The 18,558-nt window shown below is 34.6% G+C and overlaps 1 protein-coding gene across 1 annotated transcript in view; it reads left to right on the top strand.

The window, feature by feature from the left end:
• USH2A (usherin) overlaps nucleotides 1-18,558 on the top strand; it is a 944,914-nt gene that overhangs the window by 452,270 nt on the left and 474,086 nt on the right. Inside the window, exons 33-34 of the mRNA XM_027871555.1 lie at nucleotides 261-432; nucleotides 9,737-9,884. Coding sequence (XP_027727356.1) covers nucleotides 261-432; nucleotides 9,737-9,884 — 320 coding nt within the window. The remainder of the gene's footprint in view (nucleotides 1-260; nucleotides 433-9,736; nucleotides 9,885-18,558) is intronic.

Genomic DNA, 18,558 nt, shown 5'->3' on the forward strand with positions numbered 1-18,558 from the left:
GACCACCAGGCAGTCTAAGGAGAGGCAGTCTAGCCCATGTCTGAAATGGAGCAGCTCTAAGACTCTGTGCTGATCAGCAATAAGATCCTGCCTGTGAGATGCTGAAGCACATCCAGCCTCCATGAGCTAGGGAGAAACAGTCTGAAAGAAACAACCCCCCAAAACCAAAAACACACAAACACCACCAACAACAAAACCTTCCCATTTCATTGATAAAGGTAATGATTAGTGACAGTAATGCTGCATTTCTCTTTTTCCAGGTGGAAACAGCCGGAGAAATTAAATGGAATTCTGGAGCGTTATGTATTATATGTGGCAGATTATGAACAAAACGTAACAGTTTGGAATGTCATCTATAACAGTACAGAACTTTTTCAGGATCACACCATACGACACCTCTCCCCTGGTACCAGATACCTGATAAAGCTGGCTGTAAGTTTTCCTGATTTCCCGTTTTCTTCCTTCATTCTAAAATAAAAGGCAACAATAGTATTACAATTCACATTTTAAAATCACTGCATATCCTAAATATGAGTGCTGTTGATCCATTTCACATATATTCATTTGCTGTCATGCCAAATGGCAAAATAATAATCTGAATCAGTAGGTTTTTCCAAATCTAATTTGGGATTATCAGGAATTATTTCACTTTTCTTATTTGTAGAATGCTATAATTGTGGAAAGCATTTTCCAAAATGCCTGGATTAATAAGGTCATTTCCCTGTGGAGCTTGTATTCATTTGAAAAACAATTCACAGTATGAAAATTTAGATCTTATTTTTTTAAATGAAGGTTTAAATGAGACACAAATATTTTAGATTATTTTTATAGTATAGTTCCCATTACATTTCTATCTCAATAAAACAGTCACTTCTTTCAGAAAACCACAGCAACTAATAAATGTTTAGTGCTTTAAAATACACACACACACACACACACACACATGCACACATACACACACACATTTTTTAAAATGCGAAATAGCAGCTTTTTAAGAAGGTCTTTTAAAAGACCTTGATATTTTTGTGGAATTTCAGGGTAGTGTTTCCTTTTGTTGGTTTTTTTTTGATGAAATATAGTATTTTTTAAGTGTAATAGCACATCTGAAAATAACTGAGTATAAATATGAGATTGTCCCTATTTGTTTTAAACACGCTCTTCATTTTATAGCAATACCTATATAAGGATATTTGCTTTGATAAATGCCATAGAAAATATTCTGCTCTTGATTATGAATAAATTTACATTTATGTAGACACTGTGTATGCATTCATTTTACTTAACATGCTCTTGAATGCTCTAAATATTACACCACAAGGAAATAAACTATATTCAACTATTGTTAACCGTCTGACTTGAAATCCCCAAACAAGGGCACTCACAGACATCATTGTAAAACCTGGATTTAAGTTACTCACTGTGCCTAGGTATTAAAACACAACTTGGGAAAGTGAAATACTCAATACCTCTTTGATTGTTTAGTGCTTCCCTACCTGAAGAGTGAAAAGTGAATTAACTAGATATTTAAGAGCTAATACAGAAATCTACACAATTTACAATACAATATTAATTTCAGTATACAGTAAAGCCTCAATTAGCTGGTAACCAACTGAGCAGAATTAAACAGAAATTTCTCAGCACTCTATTTTCATTAGGAAGACAGAATGGACAACAAAAGAAGCTGGCATGATAGTTATTTGGTAAAAAGCAAATTTCAGAGTGTATCCTCAGGGGTGAACATAGAGTCAGAGCAATCTTCTTTAACTCCTATGTCTGTAAAACCATTTGATAAAGGACAACATGATTTAGTTTAAGAACATGGCTGAGAGTTAAGAAATCAGTATACTAGGATAACTTTGACTATGTCACTTGATTGACTCAGTTTATTTTCTTTTTCTGCAAAATTAGGACATTGGCCTAAATTATCTTTTAGCTTTCTTTCTACTTTAAGACTCTCTGATGTTCAGAATAATAACTTCAAACAGTATACTGAATAATAAAAAAATTAGCTATCATATATTCATATGCTAATTGCTGTGAAGGGCACAATAGATTTCAATAATAATAACTGAGATTTATATAACATTTTACAGTTTCAAAGATGCTTTAAATACATTATCCCATTTAATTCTCACAACAAATCAGTGAGGTAGAAACTGTAGTTCTTATTATCCCTATTTTACAGATGAGGAAACAGAGGCTTTTGGAGGTTAAGTTGCTTGGCGTCATCACTGCAATAAATAAAATATACTACAAACTTCAGAAATATTTTCCTCAACTCACAGAATCTCAGAGTGAGTGGGGATCTTGGACATCTTCTAATCCAGTTACTCAATACACGAATCAGGTTACCTCTTCTATACCACTCCTCTTTAGCTGATTTCTCTAGAATCTTAGGCCAGGGGATTCTTCTGACTTGTTAGAACTTTTAAAAACTATCTCTCTATGTAGACTATTCATAGTTTCACTCTCTTTTTCTAATGTAATTGCTAAGGTGTGGCAATCCCTTTCTCTTATGATTCTAAATGTTTTTACCCTGGGAATTAGTTCTGATTTATTGGTCAGAACCAAGTGCAGAATTATTGTTGCCTTCATTGTTACTTCTGCCTTTTAGAGAGTGAAATGATTATCAAGAGGAATCAAAATATGGGCCAGATTATGGCATCATTGAATCTCACTTAGAATGGATCTCATACCTAAACAAGAATCTGCTTTACTTTGGCCTCAACAAAAACTCAGCTAAACTTTGCCTAATGATTAATAATTAAGAAAGCTCACAGTCCCCTAGGGAAGCCCATACTTGTTTCTTGATAACTCTAAATGTTAGGTAGTTTTTCCTTATATAGCACTTCCATACATACAAACACACATATGTACATATATATATATATACACACGCATATACATGTGTATACATATATACACACACATGCATATATGTGTGTATGCATATGTATGTGTATATATTTATATGTGTGTATGTGTGTATAGTCATTTCTACTAGTTTCTCCTTGCTCTGCCTTCTGAGGTATGGCAAAACAAGTTTATTTCCTCTTCTTTTCAATACTTGAAGATAATTACCATACTCTTTCCTTCCCCCACCCCCATCCCAGCACTAACAAAATTCTACTGATTCATTCTCCAAACTATTTGGTTTCTCCCCCCTCCCCTTATTTTTTTTTCAACAATCATTATCTGGCATGGTCCAGGTACTTTTATCCATCCCAGTTGCCCTCTGGATACTATCCAATTTATCAATGTCTTCCTCAAAATGCAGAACCCAGACTTGAACACAATGCTTTTAATGTGTAGTCTGATCATGAAAGAGTATATGGGATTATCACCTTCCTCATTATTTACCCTGTTGTTCTCTGAACATAATCTGAGATTTGCATATCACACTGTTGATTCATATTGAGTTTACAATCCTCTGAATTTACCTGCTTTTTAAAAAATGAAATTGATTTCTGCCTACTTTTTTCCAGTTTATACTTGTAAAGTTGACTTTTTGAACCCAAATTAAAAACTTTACATTCATCCCTATTATGTTGCAACTTACTAACTTGCCTTTAGTTGTGAATATAGGGTCAAATTTTGATTCCTCATTGTGTTATAGTGTGTATTATGTATCTTTCCTAGCTTTGTTTTATCAGTAAATTTGATAAACATTTCATCTTATCTGCTGAAATTACTGATAAAAATTCAGAAGGCAAAGCACAGATCCTGGGACACTCCATGTTGATATTGATTCATTAATGGATTGGTTCTGATCTTTCAAGTAGTTTCAGATTCACTAAACTCTGATTTTCTCATACATCTCTTCATGTTTTCTACAAGAATAGTGTAAGAGATATTGTTAAATGCTTTGATAAATCTTAACTAAAATATAGCTACATTCCCCTGATCTACCAGTATTGCAAGTCTCTTGGAAAGAAAATAATGTTCATCTGGCAGGACCTGTTCTTCATGAAGTTATGGGAGGATGGGAAAGGAATAAGCATTTATATAGTGCCTACTTTCTGTCAGGCACTATGCTAAATGTTTTTTACAAATATTATCTCGTTTGATCCTTATAACCACAATGCAAGGTAGATGCTATTATTATTTCCATTTCACAGTTAAGAAAACTGAGGCAAATAGCACAGAAGTGACATACCTAGGCTCACATAGTCATAAGTTTCTAAGGCAAGATATGAACTCGGGTCTTCCTGGTTCTAGGCCTATCACTCTATCTACTGTGGATTTATGGTGGCACTTGAAATTCCTACTTCCTTTTTTAGTTATTTGCTAATGATTACTTTTGAAAAATTCATTTTATGGCCTGATTATGTCCTCTGAGGTAATAGCTATGATTACCTGCATCTAGTCATCAGCAGATTTCATAATCTATGTCTTCATCCAAGTTATTAGTAACAGTGAGAGCTGTTGAGAAGAACAGGAACAAAAAAAAAGATCCCTATGGAACTCCACTAGAGACATCTTTCCTGATTGACATTAATCTCCTAATCACCAATATTCCAGTCTAGTTATTCAACCACTTCCAAATCTACATATTTCTCAATATCATTCTTTCTATTTCTTTCCATTTTTTCCCATGAGATATTATTAAAGATTTTGTTCAATAAATATTGAAACAAAAAAGCTTTTCAGGTAAATAGCTCATCAGAATACTTACATCAACAAAAATTCTGGTTGGTAGAAATTTTGCCATAAATATGTATGTATATCTATGTATATGCATATCACAAGTTTAATTTGTAGACCAATTTGTAGCCTTCTAAAATTAGCAGATTGGTAAATTAACTCAATAGGATTACCTTTATCAGAAGGTTCTTAGAATATTAATAATGTTTGGGGGAAAATATTAAAGGCACCCTTGGATGCAAGAAAATAAAGAGAAACATATTGTGCCACTTTAGGTCCAATATATACACTCGTTTCAAGTGGAGATAGCATTGAATAAAAACAATTATCAGTTTAATAATAATATTAGGAAAAATTGTGCAAACACTTGCATCAACATTCATGTGCACACTTCTCTTGTGTCACCTTCTATTAGTCTTAATTTTTAAAATAAGAATAGATAGCATTTACACTTTAAGGTTTGCAAACCATTTTACACATTATCTTATTTGATAGATGTCTCGTCCCACCTAATTTTCCTTTTTTTCTTATTGGTCAAAGAAAATACTAAATGGTAACATCATCTCCCTAATTCTTGGTAAATGTTGGCTAACTCTCCTTTGAGGTTATATAGTAAGTAGGATACCGACCAGTCACACAGGGCGAAGAGGAATGTGTGTGTTGCCATTCGAGCCATGGGAGACCATGTTAATTAGTCATGAGTCCATTGGTAATATTGAAGCATTTGACAATTTAGGACACCTTGAAAGTACTTTTCATCATTCATGATGAGTTTAAGACACCTAATTCAGATGAACTGCATCCTCAGGTACTGAAAGAAACAATGGATGTGATTGCCAAACTTTTGTCCATGTTACATGAAAAATCATGAATAGGAGAGGTACCATGGGACTGTAGAAAGTCAAATACTACTTCAATTTTCCAAAAGTGAAAGAGAAAATAATCTATAAACTATAGTCCACCAAGTTTGACTTTAATTCCTGGGAAAATGCTAGATCAAATTAGTAAAGAAATGATTAGTGAATATTTTGAAATGGAAATGGGTATCCCAAAGAGTCCACACAGCATCACAAAGAACAAATCAAGTTAGACAAACCCAATTACCTTTTTGCGCAGGGTAACTAAATTAGTAGGCCCGGGTAATGCTGTAGATATAATTATCCAGATTTGGAATATTTGAAACAATTAATGAAGTATTTCAAGTTGTTTTTGATATTCTACTCCATTTGTGCTATATCGGAATGTATGCTTCTGAGAACAGAAGCATTTTCTTTTTCTTTTGGAAAAAGTGGAGAAATGTGGATGAGATATTAGTACAATTAGATTAATTCAGAAATTTTTAGATGGCCAAATTTCATCAACAAACACTATTGAATGCCTACTAAATGCCAGGCACTGTGCTATGGCGAAACTTTGGGAAATGGGAACATCAGGAAGTGACTCCTGAAGTGAATGCCATTAAAATTGAACTTGAAAGGAGCCAGAGATTACATGAGTCAGACCGGAGGAGGTAGAATATTTTAAGTATTGGAGAGATAGCATAGAGGCAGAAGACTGAATGTTGTGTATAAAGAACATGAAGTAGGCCAAATTGGCTATAATGTTGAATGTGTAAGAGGGAGTAATGTATGATTAGCCAGGAGACACTAGCCAGAATCAAATTCTGGCTTTATGTCAGAGGAGTTTATATTTTAAGAACAATGGGGAACTATTTAGGCTTCTGGAGCAGAAGAATGACATAGTATTATTTAAGAATAAATAAATCTAGAATCTGTGTGGAAGATGAGATATAGAAGGGGGAGACTGAGTACCTGAGACCAATAAGAGATCATTGTGATAGTCTAGGTGAGAGATGATATGAAGGCCTAGGGTAGGGCAGTTACAAGCAGAGAGATGTCAAAGAGGTAAAATCAATTAACCTTGTCAATTTATTAGAAATCAAGGGTGAGTGAAAGTGATGAGTTGAGGTTGACTTTTAGGTTGCAAATCTGGGTGACTGGAAGAATGGTGGTATCTTTTATCCAAATATGGAAGTTAGGTGCAGCTAGGTGTTAAGTAAATAGAGAGAGCATGTGTTGTGGGGTCAGGAAGACCTGAGTTTGAATCTCACTTCATAGGCTTACAGGCTATGTGAGCCTGGATAAGCCCCTTCACTTCCATTTGACTCAGTTTCCTCATTTGTGAAATGGGGATAATAATGGCACCTACCTTCCAGGGTTGTTGTGAAGCTCAGATGAGATACTATTGGATATTGGTTAAAGCTTATTAGGTTTTGTCGAATACCATGATAGATGCTGGGAATGGCAGCAATTTTAGTTTACCCATAGTTCCTGACCTCAAAGGACTTACATTTTGTGCCTATATAAAACAAAAGTAATACTAAAATTAGGGATCTTTAGAATGCAATCCCCTGGTCTAGGTATTTTTTTTTTTACATGTTCTGGTTTCATCTATAAAGACTATTTTTGAATGAATTAATGAAAAAAAAAACAACAACAACAACCATGTATCAAAGACTTACTTTGTGCCAAGCATTGTAATAAGTACTGGGGACACAAATAGAAAAGACAAGACAGTTCTGCCCTTAAGGAACTTGATCGGAGAAGGCTCTTTGGTCAAGGAAGCTAGAGGGATAGTGAGTGGAGCCATAAAACAGTTGATAGAGATGTTCTTTCTGGGGAGGGTATGGATGAATTGATTACTGCTCCCAGAGCAACATGTAGAAAGCAGAGTCATTGAAGGTTCACCAATAGGAAACCCAGGAATCCAGGGCATTCACAGGAATGTTGTGCTAGAGATAGAGCCTAGAGCACAGGAACACTGTGCGAAGATGGCAATTTAAAAATTTCCTTTATCTTTACGATGTGTGTTTGTCTCGTCCACCTATCTCTAATCACAGATAGATAGAGAAGAATGCTTACTAACTTCAGGGTTTCTCCAATCATCTCAGGGTATGTTATGACCTTACCTTTCTTTTTAAGTCATGGAGCAAAATCTTAGAGAATTTAAATGTATATTCTATTCTGAACAGAATAATAGTTTACTTGGGAGTCAGTCTGTGGGAATGAGGAAAACTGGGGAGTTCATTAAATAATTATCACTGTCATAATACTTAACATAATTCTTTACCCTGGTGGAACTCTGTGGCATGTTCAACTTCTCCTCTTCCAACTCCCTTCCCATCCTCCACACACACAAAAAAAAAAAAACTAGTAAGCTAGAAAATAAAAATATTAGAATTTTAATCCTTTTGATTAGTCCTTGAACCTTTCCTCATGATAATTCAACTTTGCTATATGATCTTTTTTCCTTTTTAACTTCCTGATTGACTTCCAGCCTATTGAGACTGTAGTTTGGAGGGTTTTTTTTTTAATCAGCTGATAGTAATTTAAACTACTGGAAGACATGCCCTGAAGCTTTGGAGGTGATTAGGTGCACAATAAGAGTTTTGGTAACATGATAAATTGATTCTTCTTTATTTGCAAAGATTTCATTTCCAGGAGAAGGAAAGTTTATCTCTTACATATATGTGCGTATGCCATAGCAAAGAATTAAAAGAAGCCCACAGAGGTTAATTAGGGCCCCAATCTCTGTGCTGTTTAATGCCTAGACCAAAATTCAACCCATCTTAAACTTGTTAAAATCTGATGAAAAAATATTCTGATGGTCTACAAAATTCCTGTATTGTTACAACATGAAAAGGGAGTAAGCAGTTTTATTGTATGACATGTTGAAAAAAAATCTTATTACTTCCAGTTATGTTGTAGCTGTATGATGAAAAATAGTTTTGTGCTCTAATGAAAAAAATCACCAATTGAGAGCTACATTTCCCTTATTTTGTTGGGATGAGTGAGGGTAACCACAAAATTCTTCTGTGTTAGAAGCATTAACAAATGAAGGCTAAAGGACCAAATTGTGGAAGAGAGAGAGACAAAGAGAGATGGAGGGAGGGAGAGGGACAGAAATGTTTTGATTTTCAAAACATTGTTTATTTGCATTTTAAAAAAATAGCAGTATCAGAATTTATATGTCTTTGGTGGTTTTTTTTGCTTCATTTTCTTAATAATTTTAGTTCAAATATAAGTAAATGCCTTAGAGAAGTATTTGAAATTAATGTTATAAATTGTAATTAACTCCTAGGGAGTGCTTGAATAGTAGTTTAAATATGATTTTCAAATATATTGATCATAAATGTATATATTTGCTGCTAATTCTTGGTCAACCCATTCAAGAAAATCCTTTAAAATCTGTTGAAATTTACTACAGAAATGCTATTTGAATAATTAAATAATGGAATTTTCCCCCAATACATCAACTTATTTTTTCATACATTTTAGCTTATTATATGAGTCCATATATAGGGTGAGTTTCTGAGTATTTTTTACACTTTAACTATCCCTGGGAGGGTGAGAACTTTAGTAGGCAAGAGTTTGGCATTGTGATCATTTTAAGTTTGCCAGCCATGTGTTGGATTTAATCTCGTCTAGCACCTGAAACTCAAATGATTTGACCCTTCTATCCATTAAAGATGCACTCAACAACTTTTATGTATTGATTTATGATAAATAATGTTTTATTCACTTTTCATATTTTATGTAAACTCTAATAACATGGTCACTCTACTGGAAATAAAAGGGAAATCTTTTAGGCCTTTCTTTCAATTTTCTGTAAAGTGAATTTATTTGCTATAAAGTTGCAAAGTATAGAGTTTGGGGTGCTCTTTTGTTGCATGGTCTGAGTATAGCTTAATCTCTTACCAATAAATGCAAGGTAATTTCAGCAATGATATGTAAACAGTAATGATATGTGATATATGTATGTATAGTTCATAGAGTTGAGCTTTCTTAATAATATTTATAGATGTCTGGTCCATGTCTTTAAATAACAAAACAGAAAACCTCAAAAGCCAGGCTTAAACATTGAACCACAATCATTTTCACAGTCATCAGAAATGGAATTATGGTTATTTTTGGCTGTTTGCTATCTAGCATAAGTTGAGACATCAAATGAAAGGTCTCCTTTATCAGTTTTCATTTGACCAGTTGGGGTATGGAATAAAATACATTTATTTGCTTTTCTTTGGTGTTTTAAGGCTTGTACAGGAGGGGGATGCAAAATCAGTGAGATCAGTATGGCTTTAACTGATGAGACTGTCCCAGAAGGTGTTCCTGCTCCTAAAGCCCAATCCTATTCATCTGACTCCTTTAACATCTCTTGGACTAAGCCTGAATATCCGAATGGTAAGTGAACTCTTTTAGCCTCAAGTTAAAAAGATGATTAGTAAAGGTAAATTAATATTCTAAATGGCAGCTTATATGTGGTGCTTAATTTTTAATGATCATTTTAGCACATAAAATACCTGAGATAGTATCATTGTCTATAGTTGGAGATCGTGGTTTTCAGGCTGACACACAACTTCAGTGGCTCAAAAGTGCTCCCTTTTGATAGTTCTTGTGTATTGCATCTCATTGTTTCATGCTTGCAAGAAAGGAAAAAAAAATCTGAATAGAATAAATGAGAACTCTCTGAGGATGCTGATGGAAGAATGACATTGTCTTTCCTAAGTTCATTCTGTTTGGAACAATAATTAGTTTTTTTTTAATGGTGAATGGGGGAAGGAAGTTTGTTCACACATGGATTTTGGATAGCTGAGTATATCTATTTCCATTTAAATCATTTTCCTTTAAAAAAGGTCATTTAAAATTCTCTTAGATTGCAATAATACAACTCTTAGAACTACAAAAAGGTCAGTGTGTTATATTTTTTAGTTCTTAAATACATGTATCAGTATTTACCCTGAAGTGGAATCATATATTTTTCTAAGAAATTTTTAAATTGCTATGGTTTCTCTTTGATGAGTTCAGATAATCAAACCAGCCTGTTAAGTTGTCATTTTAAAAAAAGGATGTATTTACAAATTTGAGGAAAACATTTTTAGAAATTTATTAAAAGTTATGCCATTACTATGACATGATAATACTGTTTCAAATTGATAGAATTTTTGGAACCAGGTAAATTCATTTTTTTCAGTTCAAAATTTAGTATTAGTTTTTTTGAAGTGAGCATGTACACAGAGATGACTTTTTTATGCCACCAAAATAATCTTAAATAACTCATCACTGAAAATTGATACAGCTTCTTATAGCACTGCCCAAAAAGGAATAAAAAAAACCTGGCATTTTATTATTTAGTCTTATGTTTACTATGGTTTTAATTAATCCAGCCATCTCAGTTTAATTAAGCTCAGTGGCAAATACGACAGATATATTTAGGGACACTGAGAGAGCTCAAATAATTAGAATGAATCATTATCATCACTATTGAAGTTATTTTCTATTTTATTACAAATTTCTCATAAGACATAAATGAGTGATCATTTGCTACAAATATTAAATAATGAAATTTTGTCCCACTCTACTTGCATAGCAATCTGAGCAATAGAGAGCAGTGAAAATGGTGATTATGGTCTCTTACTCTATTGCCCTATATTCAACCACCACGAATGCTAATGGAGTTGGGATGCCCTGGAACCCTTCCTTCCGACTCCATTTGTACCACTTGCTCTAGCATATTAATTCCCTCTTCCCACCAACCCCTAAACACAACCCTACCACTAATGTGAAAGTAATTCCATCGTTTCAAAGGATTATAGATTTTAATTTCAATTGAAAGTCTTTGTTTCTTCCACTGAGGGCTATTAATTGCCTATTAAAAGTGTGATCATTCGGCAGCTAGAATTTTGAAGAAGAAACAAGGTAATTGTCTTGTAGTCTTTGTAATAGTCTAGTCTACTTGGCCTTTAATAAAATCCAGAAATTCAGTGGAATGTATTTTTTTAAATCTCAAGAAGCATTAATTTAATAGAAAAAAATGTCATTTTCTTTTATTTCATTTATTATTTTTCTTTTCATTTTTTATTAATTTCTCATCTTTCTATAAATCGTCCATTTTCACTTATTTTCTCATCTTTCTATAAGTTGCCCATTTTTTGCTCTAATTATGGAGAAAAATATTTGATTTAATAATGCATATTTTATAAGAATGTTTGTATATGCATTGATCCTTGTGTTTGACAGTGTATATCCAGACTCCACTCCTTGTGATACTAGCTAAAGGGATAGAAGCATTTTTCTGTTTTGTTTGCCGTCCTTTCAATGGTTTGTAATAGAAATTCTCTTTGAGATTGTGTACCCTCCTTTGGGAGAATTGGGATTTCATATATAAGGCCTAGAGATTCTGGACTCTATTTACTGCTGTATGCCTAGGTCAGAGTTAATGGGACCAGGTAGATTAAGATTCAGGTGACAGCAACTCTATCTTCCACTTTCTGAATTCATTTGTGGAGGGTAGTAAATTTGAAGAGCAGAGTAGCTTCCATCTTTAGATTATCAAGAAGGCCTTCTTTTAATGACTACCACATATAAAATCACAATTTCAATTAACCAATTTCAATTTTAATTAACCATTAAAAATAATGGAAGTATCGGGTACACAAAATAAACTAAAAGGATTTGAGACAAGCAGTTTTATTTTGCAATAAGGCAAAAATGTACAGATGTGCATTATCTTTTAGCTCTCACTTATAGCTTTCCTGTTGAATGGAAGGGACTATGAGTAGAGGAAAGAGAAGGAAAAAACTAGAAGAGAAAAGGTTCCTAATCAGGGAGATGGAGGTCAGTCTCTTACTCAATCTGCTCTTGTTCCCAGGAAAGTGTGAGAAACACAATCATGGGAATTTTCAATTTGGGGAGTAATACCCAAGGTTGTTTTTTTTTTTTTTTGCTTGTTTTTGTTTTGTTTTGTTTTTGTGCCAAAATGGTGCTAATTGAATAGAGACACAGAACAATTGTCAGTCACATTTAATGCATATTGCTTCCCAAAGACAAATGGGTTTTCTGAAATTAGGAAGAGGGACTGGGCCTGCAGTTTCAGTGGTATAGAGGGAGCTACCAAATGAAGAAACTCCCTTTATCGAGGCAAATTATCACCTTCTCTGCAATTAAACAAAATGTAATTGAACATAGATAATGTTAATACATGGTTTTCTAAGTCAATATGTGGTTCCCAGGGATCCTTATGTACCGTTCATTGGCCCCCATTTCTATTTGAGTTTGACAGCATTTTCCTAGAGTATTGAGAATGTACATGACTTGCCTACAGTGATACAACTGTTGTGTGTCAGAGATTGGTCTTCTTGCCTCTGAGATTACCTCACTTTGCTGCCTCTTTTCTCCCCAGAAATCATTTTAATCTCTGATAATAACTTCTTGAGGGCAGTTAGATGACACGGTGGATAGAGTGCCAACTGGGCCTGGAGTCAGGAAGACTCATCTTCCTGAGTTCAAATCTGGTCTTAGACACTTATTAGCTTTGTGACCCTGGGCAAATCACTTAACCCTGTTTGCCTCAGTGCTTCATTTGTAAAATGAACTAGGGAAGAAAATGGCAAACCAGTCCAGTATCTTTGCCAAGAAAACCCCAAATGGGTTTACAAAGAGTTGAACATAACTGAACAGCAACAACAACAACTTCTTGTCATGATATAAGTGATTCCCACTCAGGCAAGACTAAATGACCATTGAAAACATGGATAATAATATTGGTAAATGTTTGTTGCTGAAGTATTGCTCTTCAGTCAATTATTTTCTCACTTTTCACTGGTGAAAACAAAGATATGTTGTTATACAGGACTGGAATGGCTGATCTACAGCAAGTTGTTCTTTTCTCAAAGTAATGGGAAGGTTTGGTTTGTAGAGTCTATGACTGCAGTGGAGAAAAGCCCAGAAAACACTGGCAGAGCTTTTGTACTATTATTGCAGGGCATGGAGAACTGCTTTTCATGACTTGGTGTAAGAGTAAGGCATGTTGTGGGCCATTTCTACATTAACTTCACTTTTTATCTTTTGTATATATTGAAAAAAAAAGCTTATTTAAGTTATTTGTGTGTGTGTGTGTGTGTGTTAAAACAAAACTCAATATTTGAGAATTGATTCTCTGAATTTTTAATTTCTACTATTTAGTGTATGTTTATTTAAAACTCTTCTTCAATCTGTATTATTGCATAATTTTGATTGCAATCAGTTTGTAATGAAAATCTTATTGAGCACTATTGACCCCCACAAGTATCAAATGGATCATAATCAGGATTATTAAAATAATTAAAGTATTCAAATATTTGATAATATTTGTTATTTTATTAATAAAATTAAATAATTATTAAAATAGCCCCAAAAATCTTACTGCAGGTTTAAACTATTATAATTTGTTCTAAAATTCCTTAAAGTATTAAAGCTTAGCATGGCGCTAAGACTTTTGAAATTATTTTTGTCAAATAAATTCATGTTTATTGTTTCAAAGTATAATTAGTATTGCACCAGACATCCAGATGATGTTTTATTAATTTGATCATATTTATTTAACGGCTTTGGCACTTTGAATACTCTTTAACCACTCTCCCTCCCACTTATGGTTCCATGAACCATGATAAAATTGATTCTGCCACTGTTCCTGGGTAAGGTGTGTAAATGTAATTCCTATGGATACATTTAACATCTTTATAACTTTCTTTACCATAATGTTTCTCTCTGACCGCTACTTTTCTTTAGATATTGTTTGATCTGTGAGAATTTAACCTCCTTGAGATCAGGAACTGCCTTTACTTTTGTTTTTGTTTATACACAGTTTTACACAGTGCTTGACACTTAGTTTGGGTCGGGATTCCTACCACTGGTGGAAAGAATGTTGGATTTGGACTCCTAGGACTCAGATTTAAATTCCCACTATTCTTCTTGTTACCTGTGTGGTCTTGCTCAGATTACTTAATCTCTTTGAGACTCATTTTCTTCATCTGTAAAATGACAGGTTTAGAATTGGTGACCTCTAAGATACCTTCCAGTTTTAAATCTCTGAATCTATAAACTTGTTAGTTCCATTATGGAAGAAATTGTGTGGACAGTGCTTAGTACTTTGTTCACTCTCATGAATAATCAACCTGAAGAGACTGGCTCCTATCAGTCCCAGGTTTTTTATCTTCATGACCCCCCAAGTTTTGGGATGTTCCCATGCTTCTCAGATGTCATTTTGTTTGTGGAAAAAGAATCCCCCCATGTAAGAAATTGTATGCCCATCTCCAAAGTTATCTTCTATAGAAAAATCTCAAGGTTTATAGCTTCTTTTTACTGAAATTCTAGAATGTTCATCAGCAAAAGACTGTTATCTACAGAGATGCTCTAAAACAATTGAGTACCTTTGGTACTTTGGTAAATCCATTATTTTATTGCTGTGGATCTTCTTTTCACCAATGTAGACCCCCATCCATACTTTATCATCCTGTGTAATTTGTTTTGTTACTTTCCAGTAACTCCTTCACTGAGGATCTATTTAATATGAGGAGTCTTCCTTTTGTTTTTCAAATGTTTCAAGGGTGACAATCTGTTGTCTTCGTTTTTACTACATGACTATTATATCATCCCCTTTTTGTTCATATGTGTTACAAATAACATCATTTTCATTAATTCTTCTTTACCACTGATAACATGTAATGTAATGTAATCTATGTATGCTCATCATGAATATTTTCCTGTTTGTGTTATGTATAATTTTAATTTTTTTGAGCAGTGTAACATTACATATCTGAGCCTCACTTTGAACATCTATAAAATACATATCAAAAGCTGGCATGGACACGTAATCTAAAATGATGGAGGATCTCAGTTTACAGACAAGTGCTAGAGTTCTCTATCTGACCATAGCAGAGCAGATCATAATTTACTGGTTTGCTTTAAAGATAATTTCATTCTTAAAAAGAAGGAAATAATTGAATGAGCTGTTTTTTTTCCAGACCTGATTTTGACCAGTAAGGAGGAACTGACTATTAAAGTAGAAGTGATCAGGATCCAAGAGACAGTGAAGTGGAGAAGTAATCACACCATCTTGGAATTTGTGATGGAGAAGGAAAGAAAGTCAGTTTCTGTTTCTGGCACTGCCCTGGATTTTGGAAGAACATATTTCAGTGTTCAGACCCAGGTAGTACCTCAAGGTACAGATTTCTACAGGAAAAGTCAGAACAGGAGGGATGAGAATTTACCAAGAATGAAATCCTTAAGACCTGAACAAAAACAGCAACACTGAATAGGAAAAGAGGAAGATGTATAAAAAATAGGATGCGGAAGCACAGGGAACTGCTGGATTAGATTTTTAAATATAGGGAGCATATATTATTTTTAAATTTTCCCTCTACCTTATGACCTCTCCTTTTGCCCACTATATAGTCAGTGACCAAGTCTTACTGATTTTCTCTCCAGAACACCTCATTAATCCATCTCCTTCTCTCCATTCATATTATCACCACCCAGTTCACATCCTTACCTCCTCCCTCCTGGATTATTGCAGTAGACCTGATAATTGGTCTCCCTGTTTTCATTGTCTTCCCTCTTCAATTCATCTTTCACTCATCTGCCAAGGTAATCTTCCCAAAGCACAGATTTAATCATGTCACTTCCCTGCTCAAGAATCTTTGTATGAGGATTGTTTGAGAATTGTATGAGGTTACAAAGTTGCTCCTTACTTTGTCTATGATAAAAGGAAAACCCTTTAGATTAATATTTAAACCTCTTGACCATTTGCTTCCAGCCTACTTTCCCAGTTTTTGCTGTCATTGTTCATTTGTTCAGTCATGTCCAACTTTTTGTGACCTCATGGATTGTAGCAAGCCAGGTTTTTCTGTCCTCCACTATCTCCTGACGTCTGTCCAGACTCAAGTTTGTTGCTTCTATGACACTATCAATCTCCTCCTTGTCTGTCCCCCTTTCCTATTGTCTTCAATCTTTTCCTAACACCAGTCTTTTCCACCAAATTTCCAAAAGACTCCAAGGTCTGTTCTTATCATGATATGGCCAAAGTAAGCTTCATCTATGGCATTTGACATTCCACTGGATAGCCTGAATTAATCTGTTTAAGTATTGACTGATTTGATCTCCTCCTTGGACAAGGGACTCTCAAAAATCTTCTCTAGCACCACAGTTCAAAAGCATGGATTCTGTGGGGCTCAGCTTTCCTTATAGTCCAACTCTCAGAACCATACATTACTGCTGGAAAAACCATAGCTTTGGACCTTTGTCAGCAAGGTGATTTTCTGCTTTTTCATATATTGTCCTGATTTGTCATGGCTTTCCTTCCAAGAAGTGTCTTTTAATTGCATGGCTGCAGTCATCATCTGCCATGATCTTTGAGTCCAAGAATATAAAATCTGACACTGCTTCCATTTCTTCTCCCTGTATTTGCCAGGACTTTCCCAGCTTTTTATACCATACCCTTTCACACAGTCTGTGTTCCAACCAAACTGGCCTCCTTCTTCTCCCCCGCTCAATTCTTACCTCTGTGCCTTGGCACAGGCTATCCACCTTTCCTAGAATGACATGCTTCTTCTTCTCCACCCTTGAGAATCCTCAGTTTTTCTCAAAGTTTGGATGTGTCCAACATTTACCAGAAGCTTTTCTGATCCCCCTTGTTGCTAGTATCCTCTTCTCTCTTAAATTATCTTGTATTTACTTTTGGTCATATTCCTTGAATCCCCAGTAAAATGTTCCCTGAGAATAAGAACAGTTTTTCATTTTGTCTTTGTATTCTCAAGTGCCTAGAACAGTGTTTTGCACATAGTAGGTACTTAATAAGCATGTTATAGAAATGAAATACAGAAAATGGAAGAAAGGACAAATAAGAGAAGAACAATACAAAAGCACCACAAAACCCTGTAAAAATAGTGTGGGGGTACAGGAATGAAGCTCAGAATGAGCTGAAGATGGTCACAAATTTGTTTTTTTTTTTAAGTGAGTCAGTTGGGGTTAAGTGACTTGCCCAGAGTCAAACAGCTAGTGAATGTTATGTGTCTGAGGCCGCATTTGACCTCAGGTCCTCCTGACTCCAGAGCCAGTGCTCTATCCACTGCATCACCTAGGTGCCCCCTCATATTCTAAGGACAATAAAAAGTTGTCTTTTTTTTTTTTAAAGATACATTGAGAAAAAGAAAAGGATTAAGAAGGGGATAGGACAACTGCTCAGGGGAAAAGGACTTTGATAATGGGTAAAAAAAAAAAAGCAAATGAAGTACATGGTTCTTTTTTTTCTGTTTTTTTTTCCTACCTAAGAGAATTATCTGTGCATTTGAAAGGATAGAACAGAACATCTAATAGGAAACTGAAGCCAAAGGTACATAAGCAAATAGTAATTGAGTACCTAGTTGGTCTTGGTGAATTCAAATCACCAAGCCAGACAAACTGTATCTCAGGATATTTAAAACAACAATAACAACACACCACCAACACCAACACACCAACAGCAAACATGAGTGTTGGATGTGATTGCCAAGCTACTCTCAGTGACCTTTGAAAGGCAAGCTTCCCCTATCCTTAACACCACTACCACCTTGCCCCAATCATCTCATCAAGCTGTTGTTCTATATCTTTTCTCCCTGTTTTAGCCACTCTCATAGGAAGGTGACCATCTTGTTGACTCTACTTCTTTCATTCATTTCTTAACTAAACTCTCATAAGTCTGGTTTATGACCTAAACAATCAACTGACACTGTTCTCTGCAAAGTTACCAATAGTCTCTTAAAGGTGAATGCAGCGGCCTTTTTCTCAAACCTTATTCCTTTTCAGTTTTCTGTAGTATCTGGCAAGGACCCTCTTCCTGAACATGTTCTTCTCTCTGGGTTTTGTGACAACTCTCTTGGTTTTCTTCTAACATGTCTGATTGTATGCTAACCGTACATCACCAGATGCATATTCGACATTTCTGCCTGAATGTCTTATAGGCATCTCAGACACAATATATCTAAAAGAGAATTTTTATTTTCCCCTAAACCCACTTTTCTTTTTAACTTTCCTATTTTAAGGATGCCATCAACCTTCTAGG

The sequence above is a fragment of the Vombatus ursinus genome, unplaced genomic scaffold (assembly GCF_900497805.2).
Source record: "Vombatus ursinus unplaced genomic scaffold, bare-nosed wombat genome assembly UNPS02014798.1, whole genome shotgun sequence".
In the NCBI taxonomy this organism is placed as follows: domain Eukaryota; kingdom Metazoa; phylum Chordata; class Mammalia; order Diprotodontia; family Vombatidae; genus Vombatus; species Vombatus ursinus.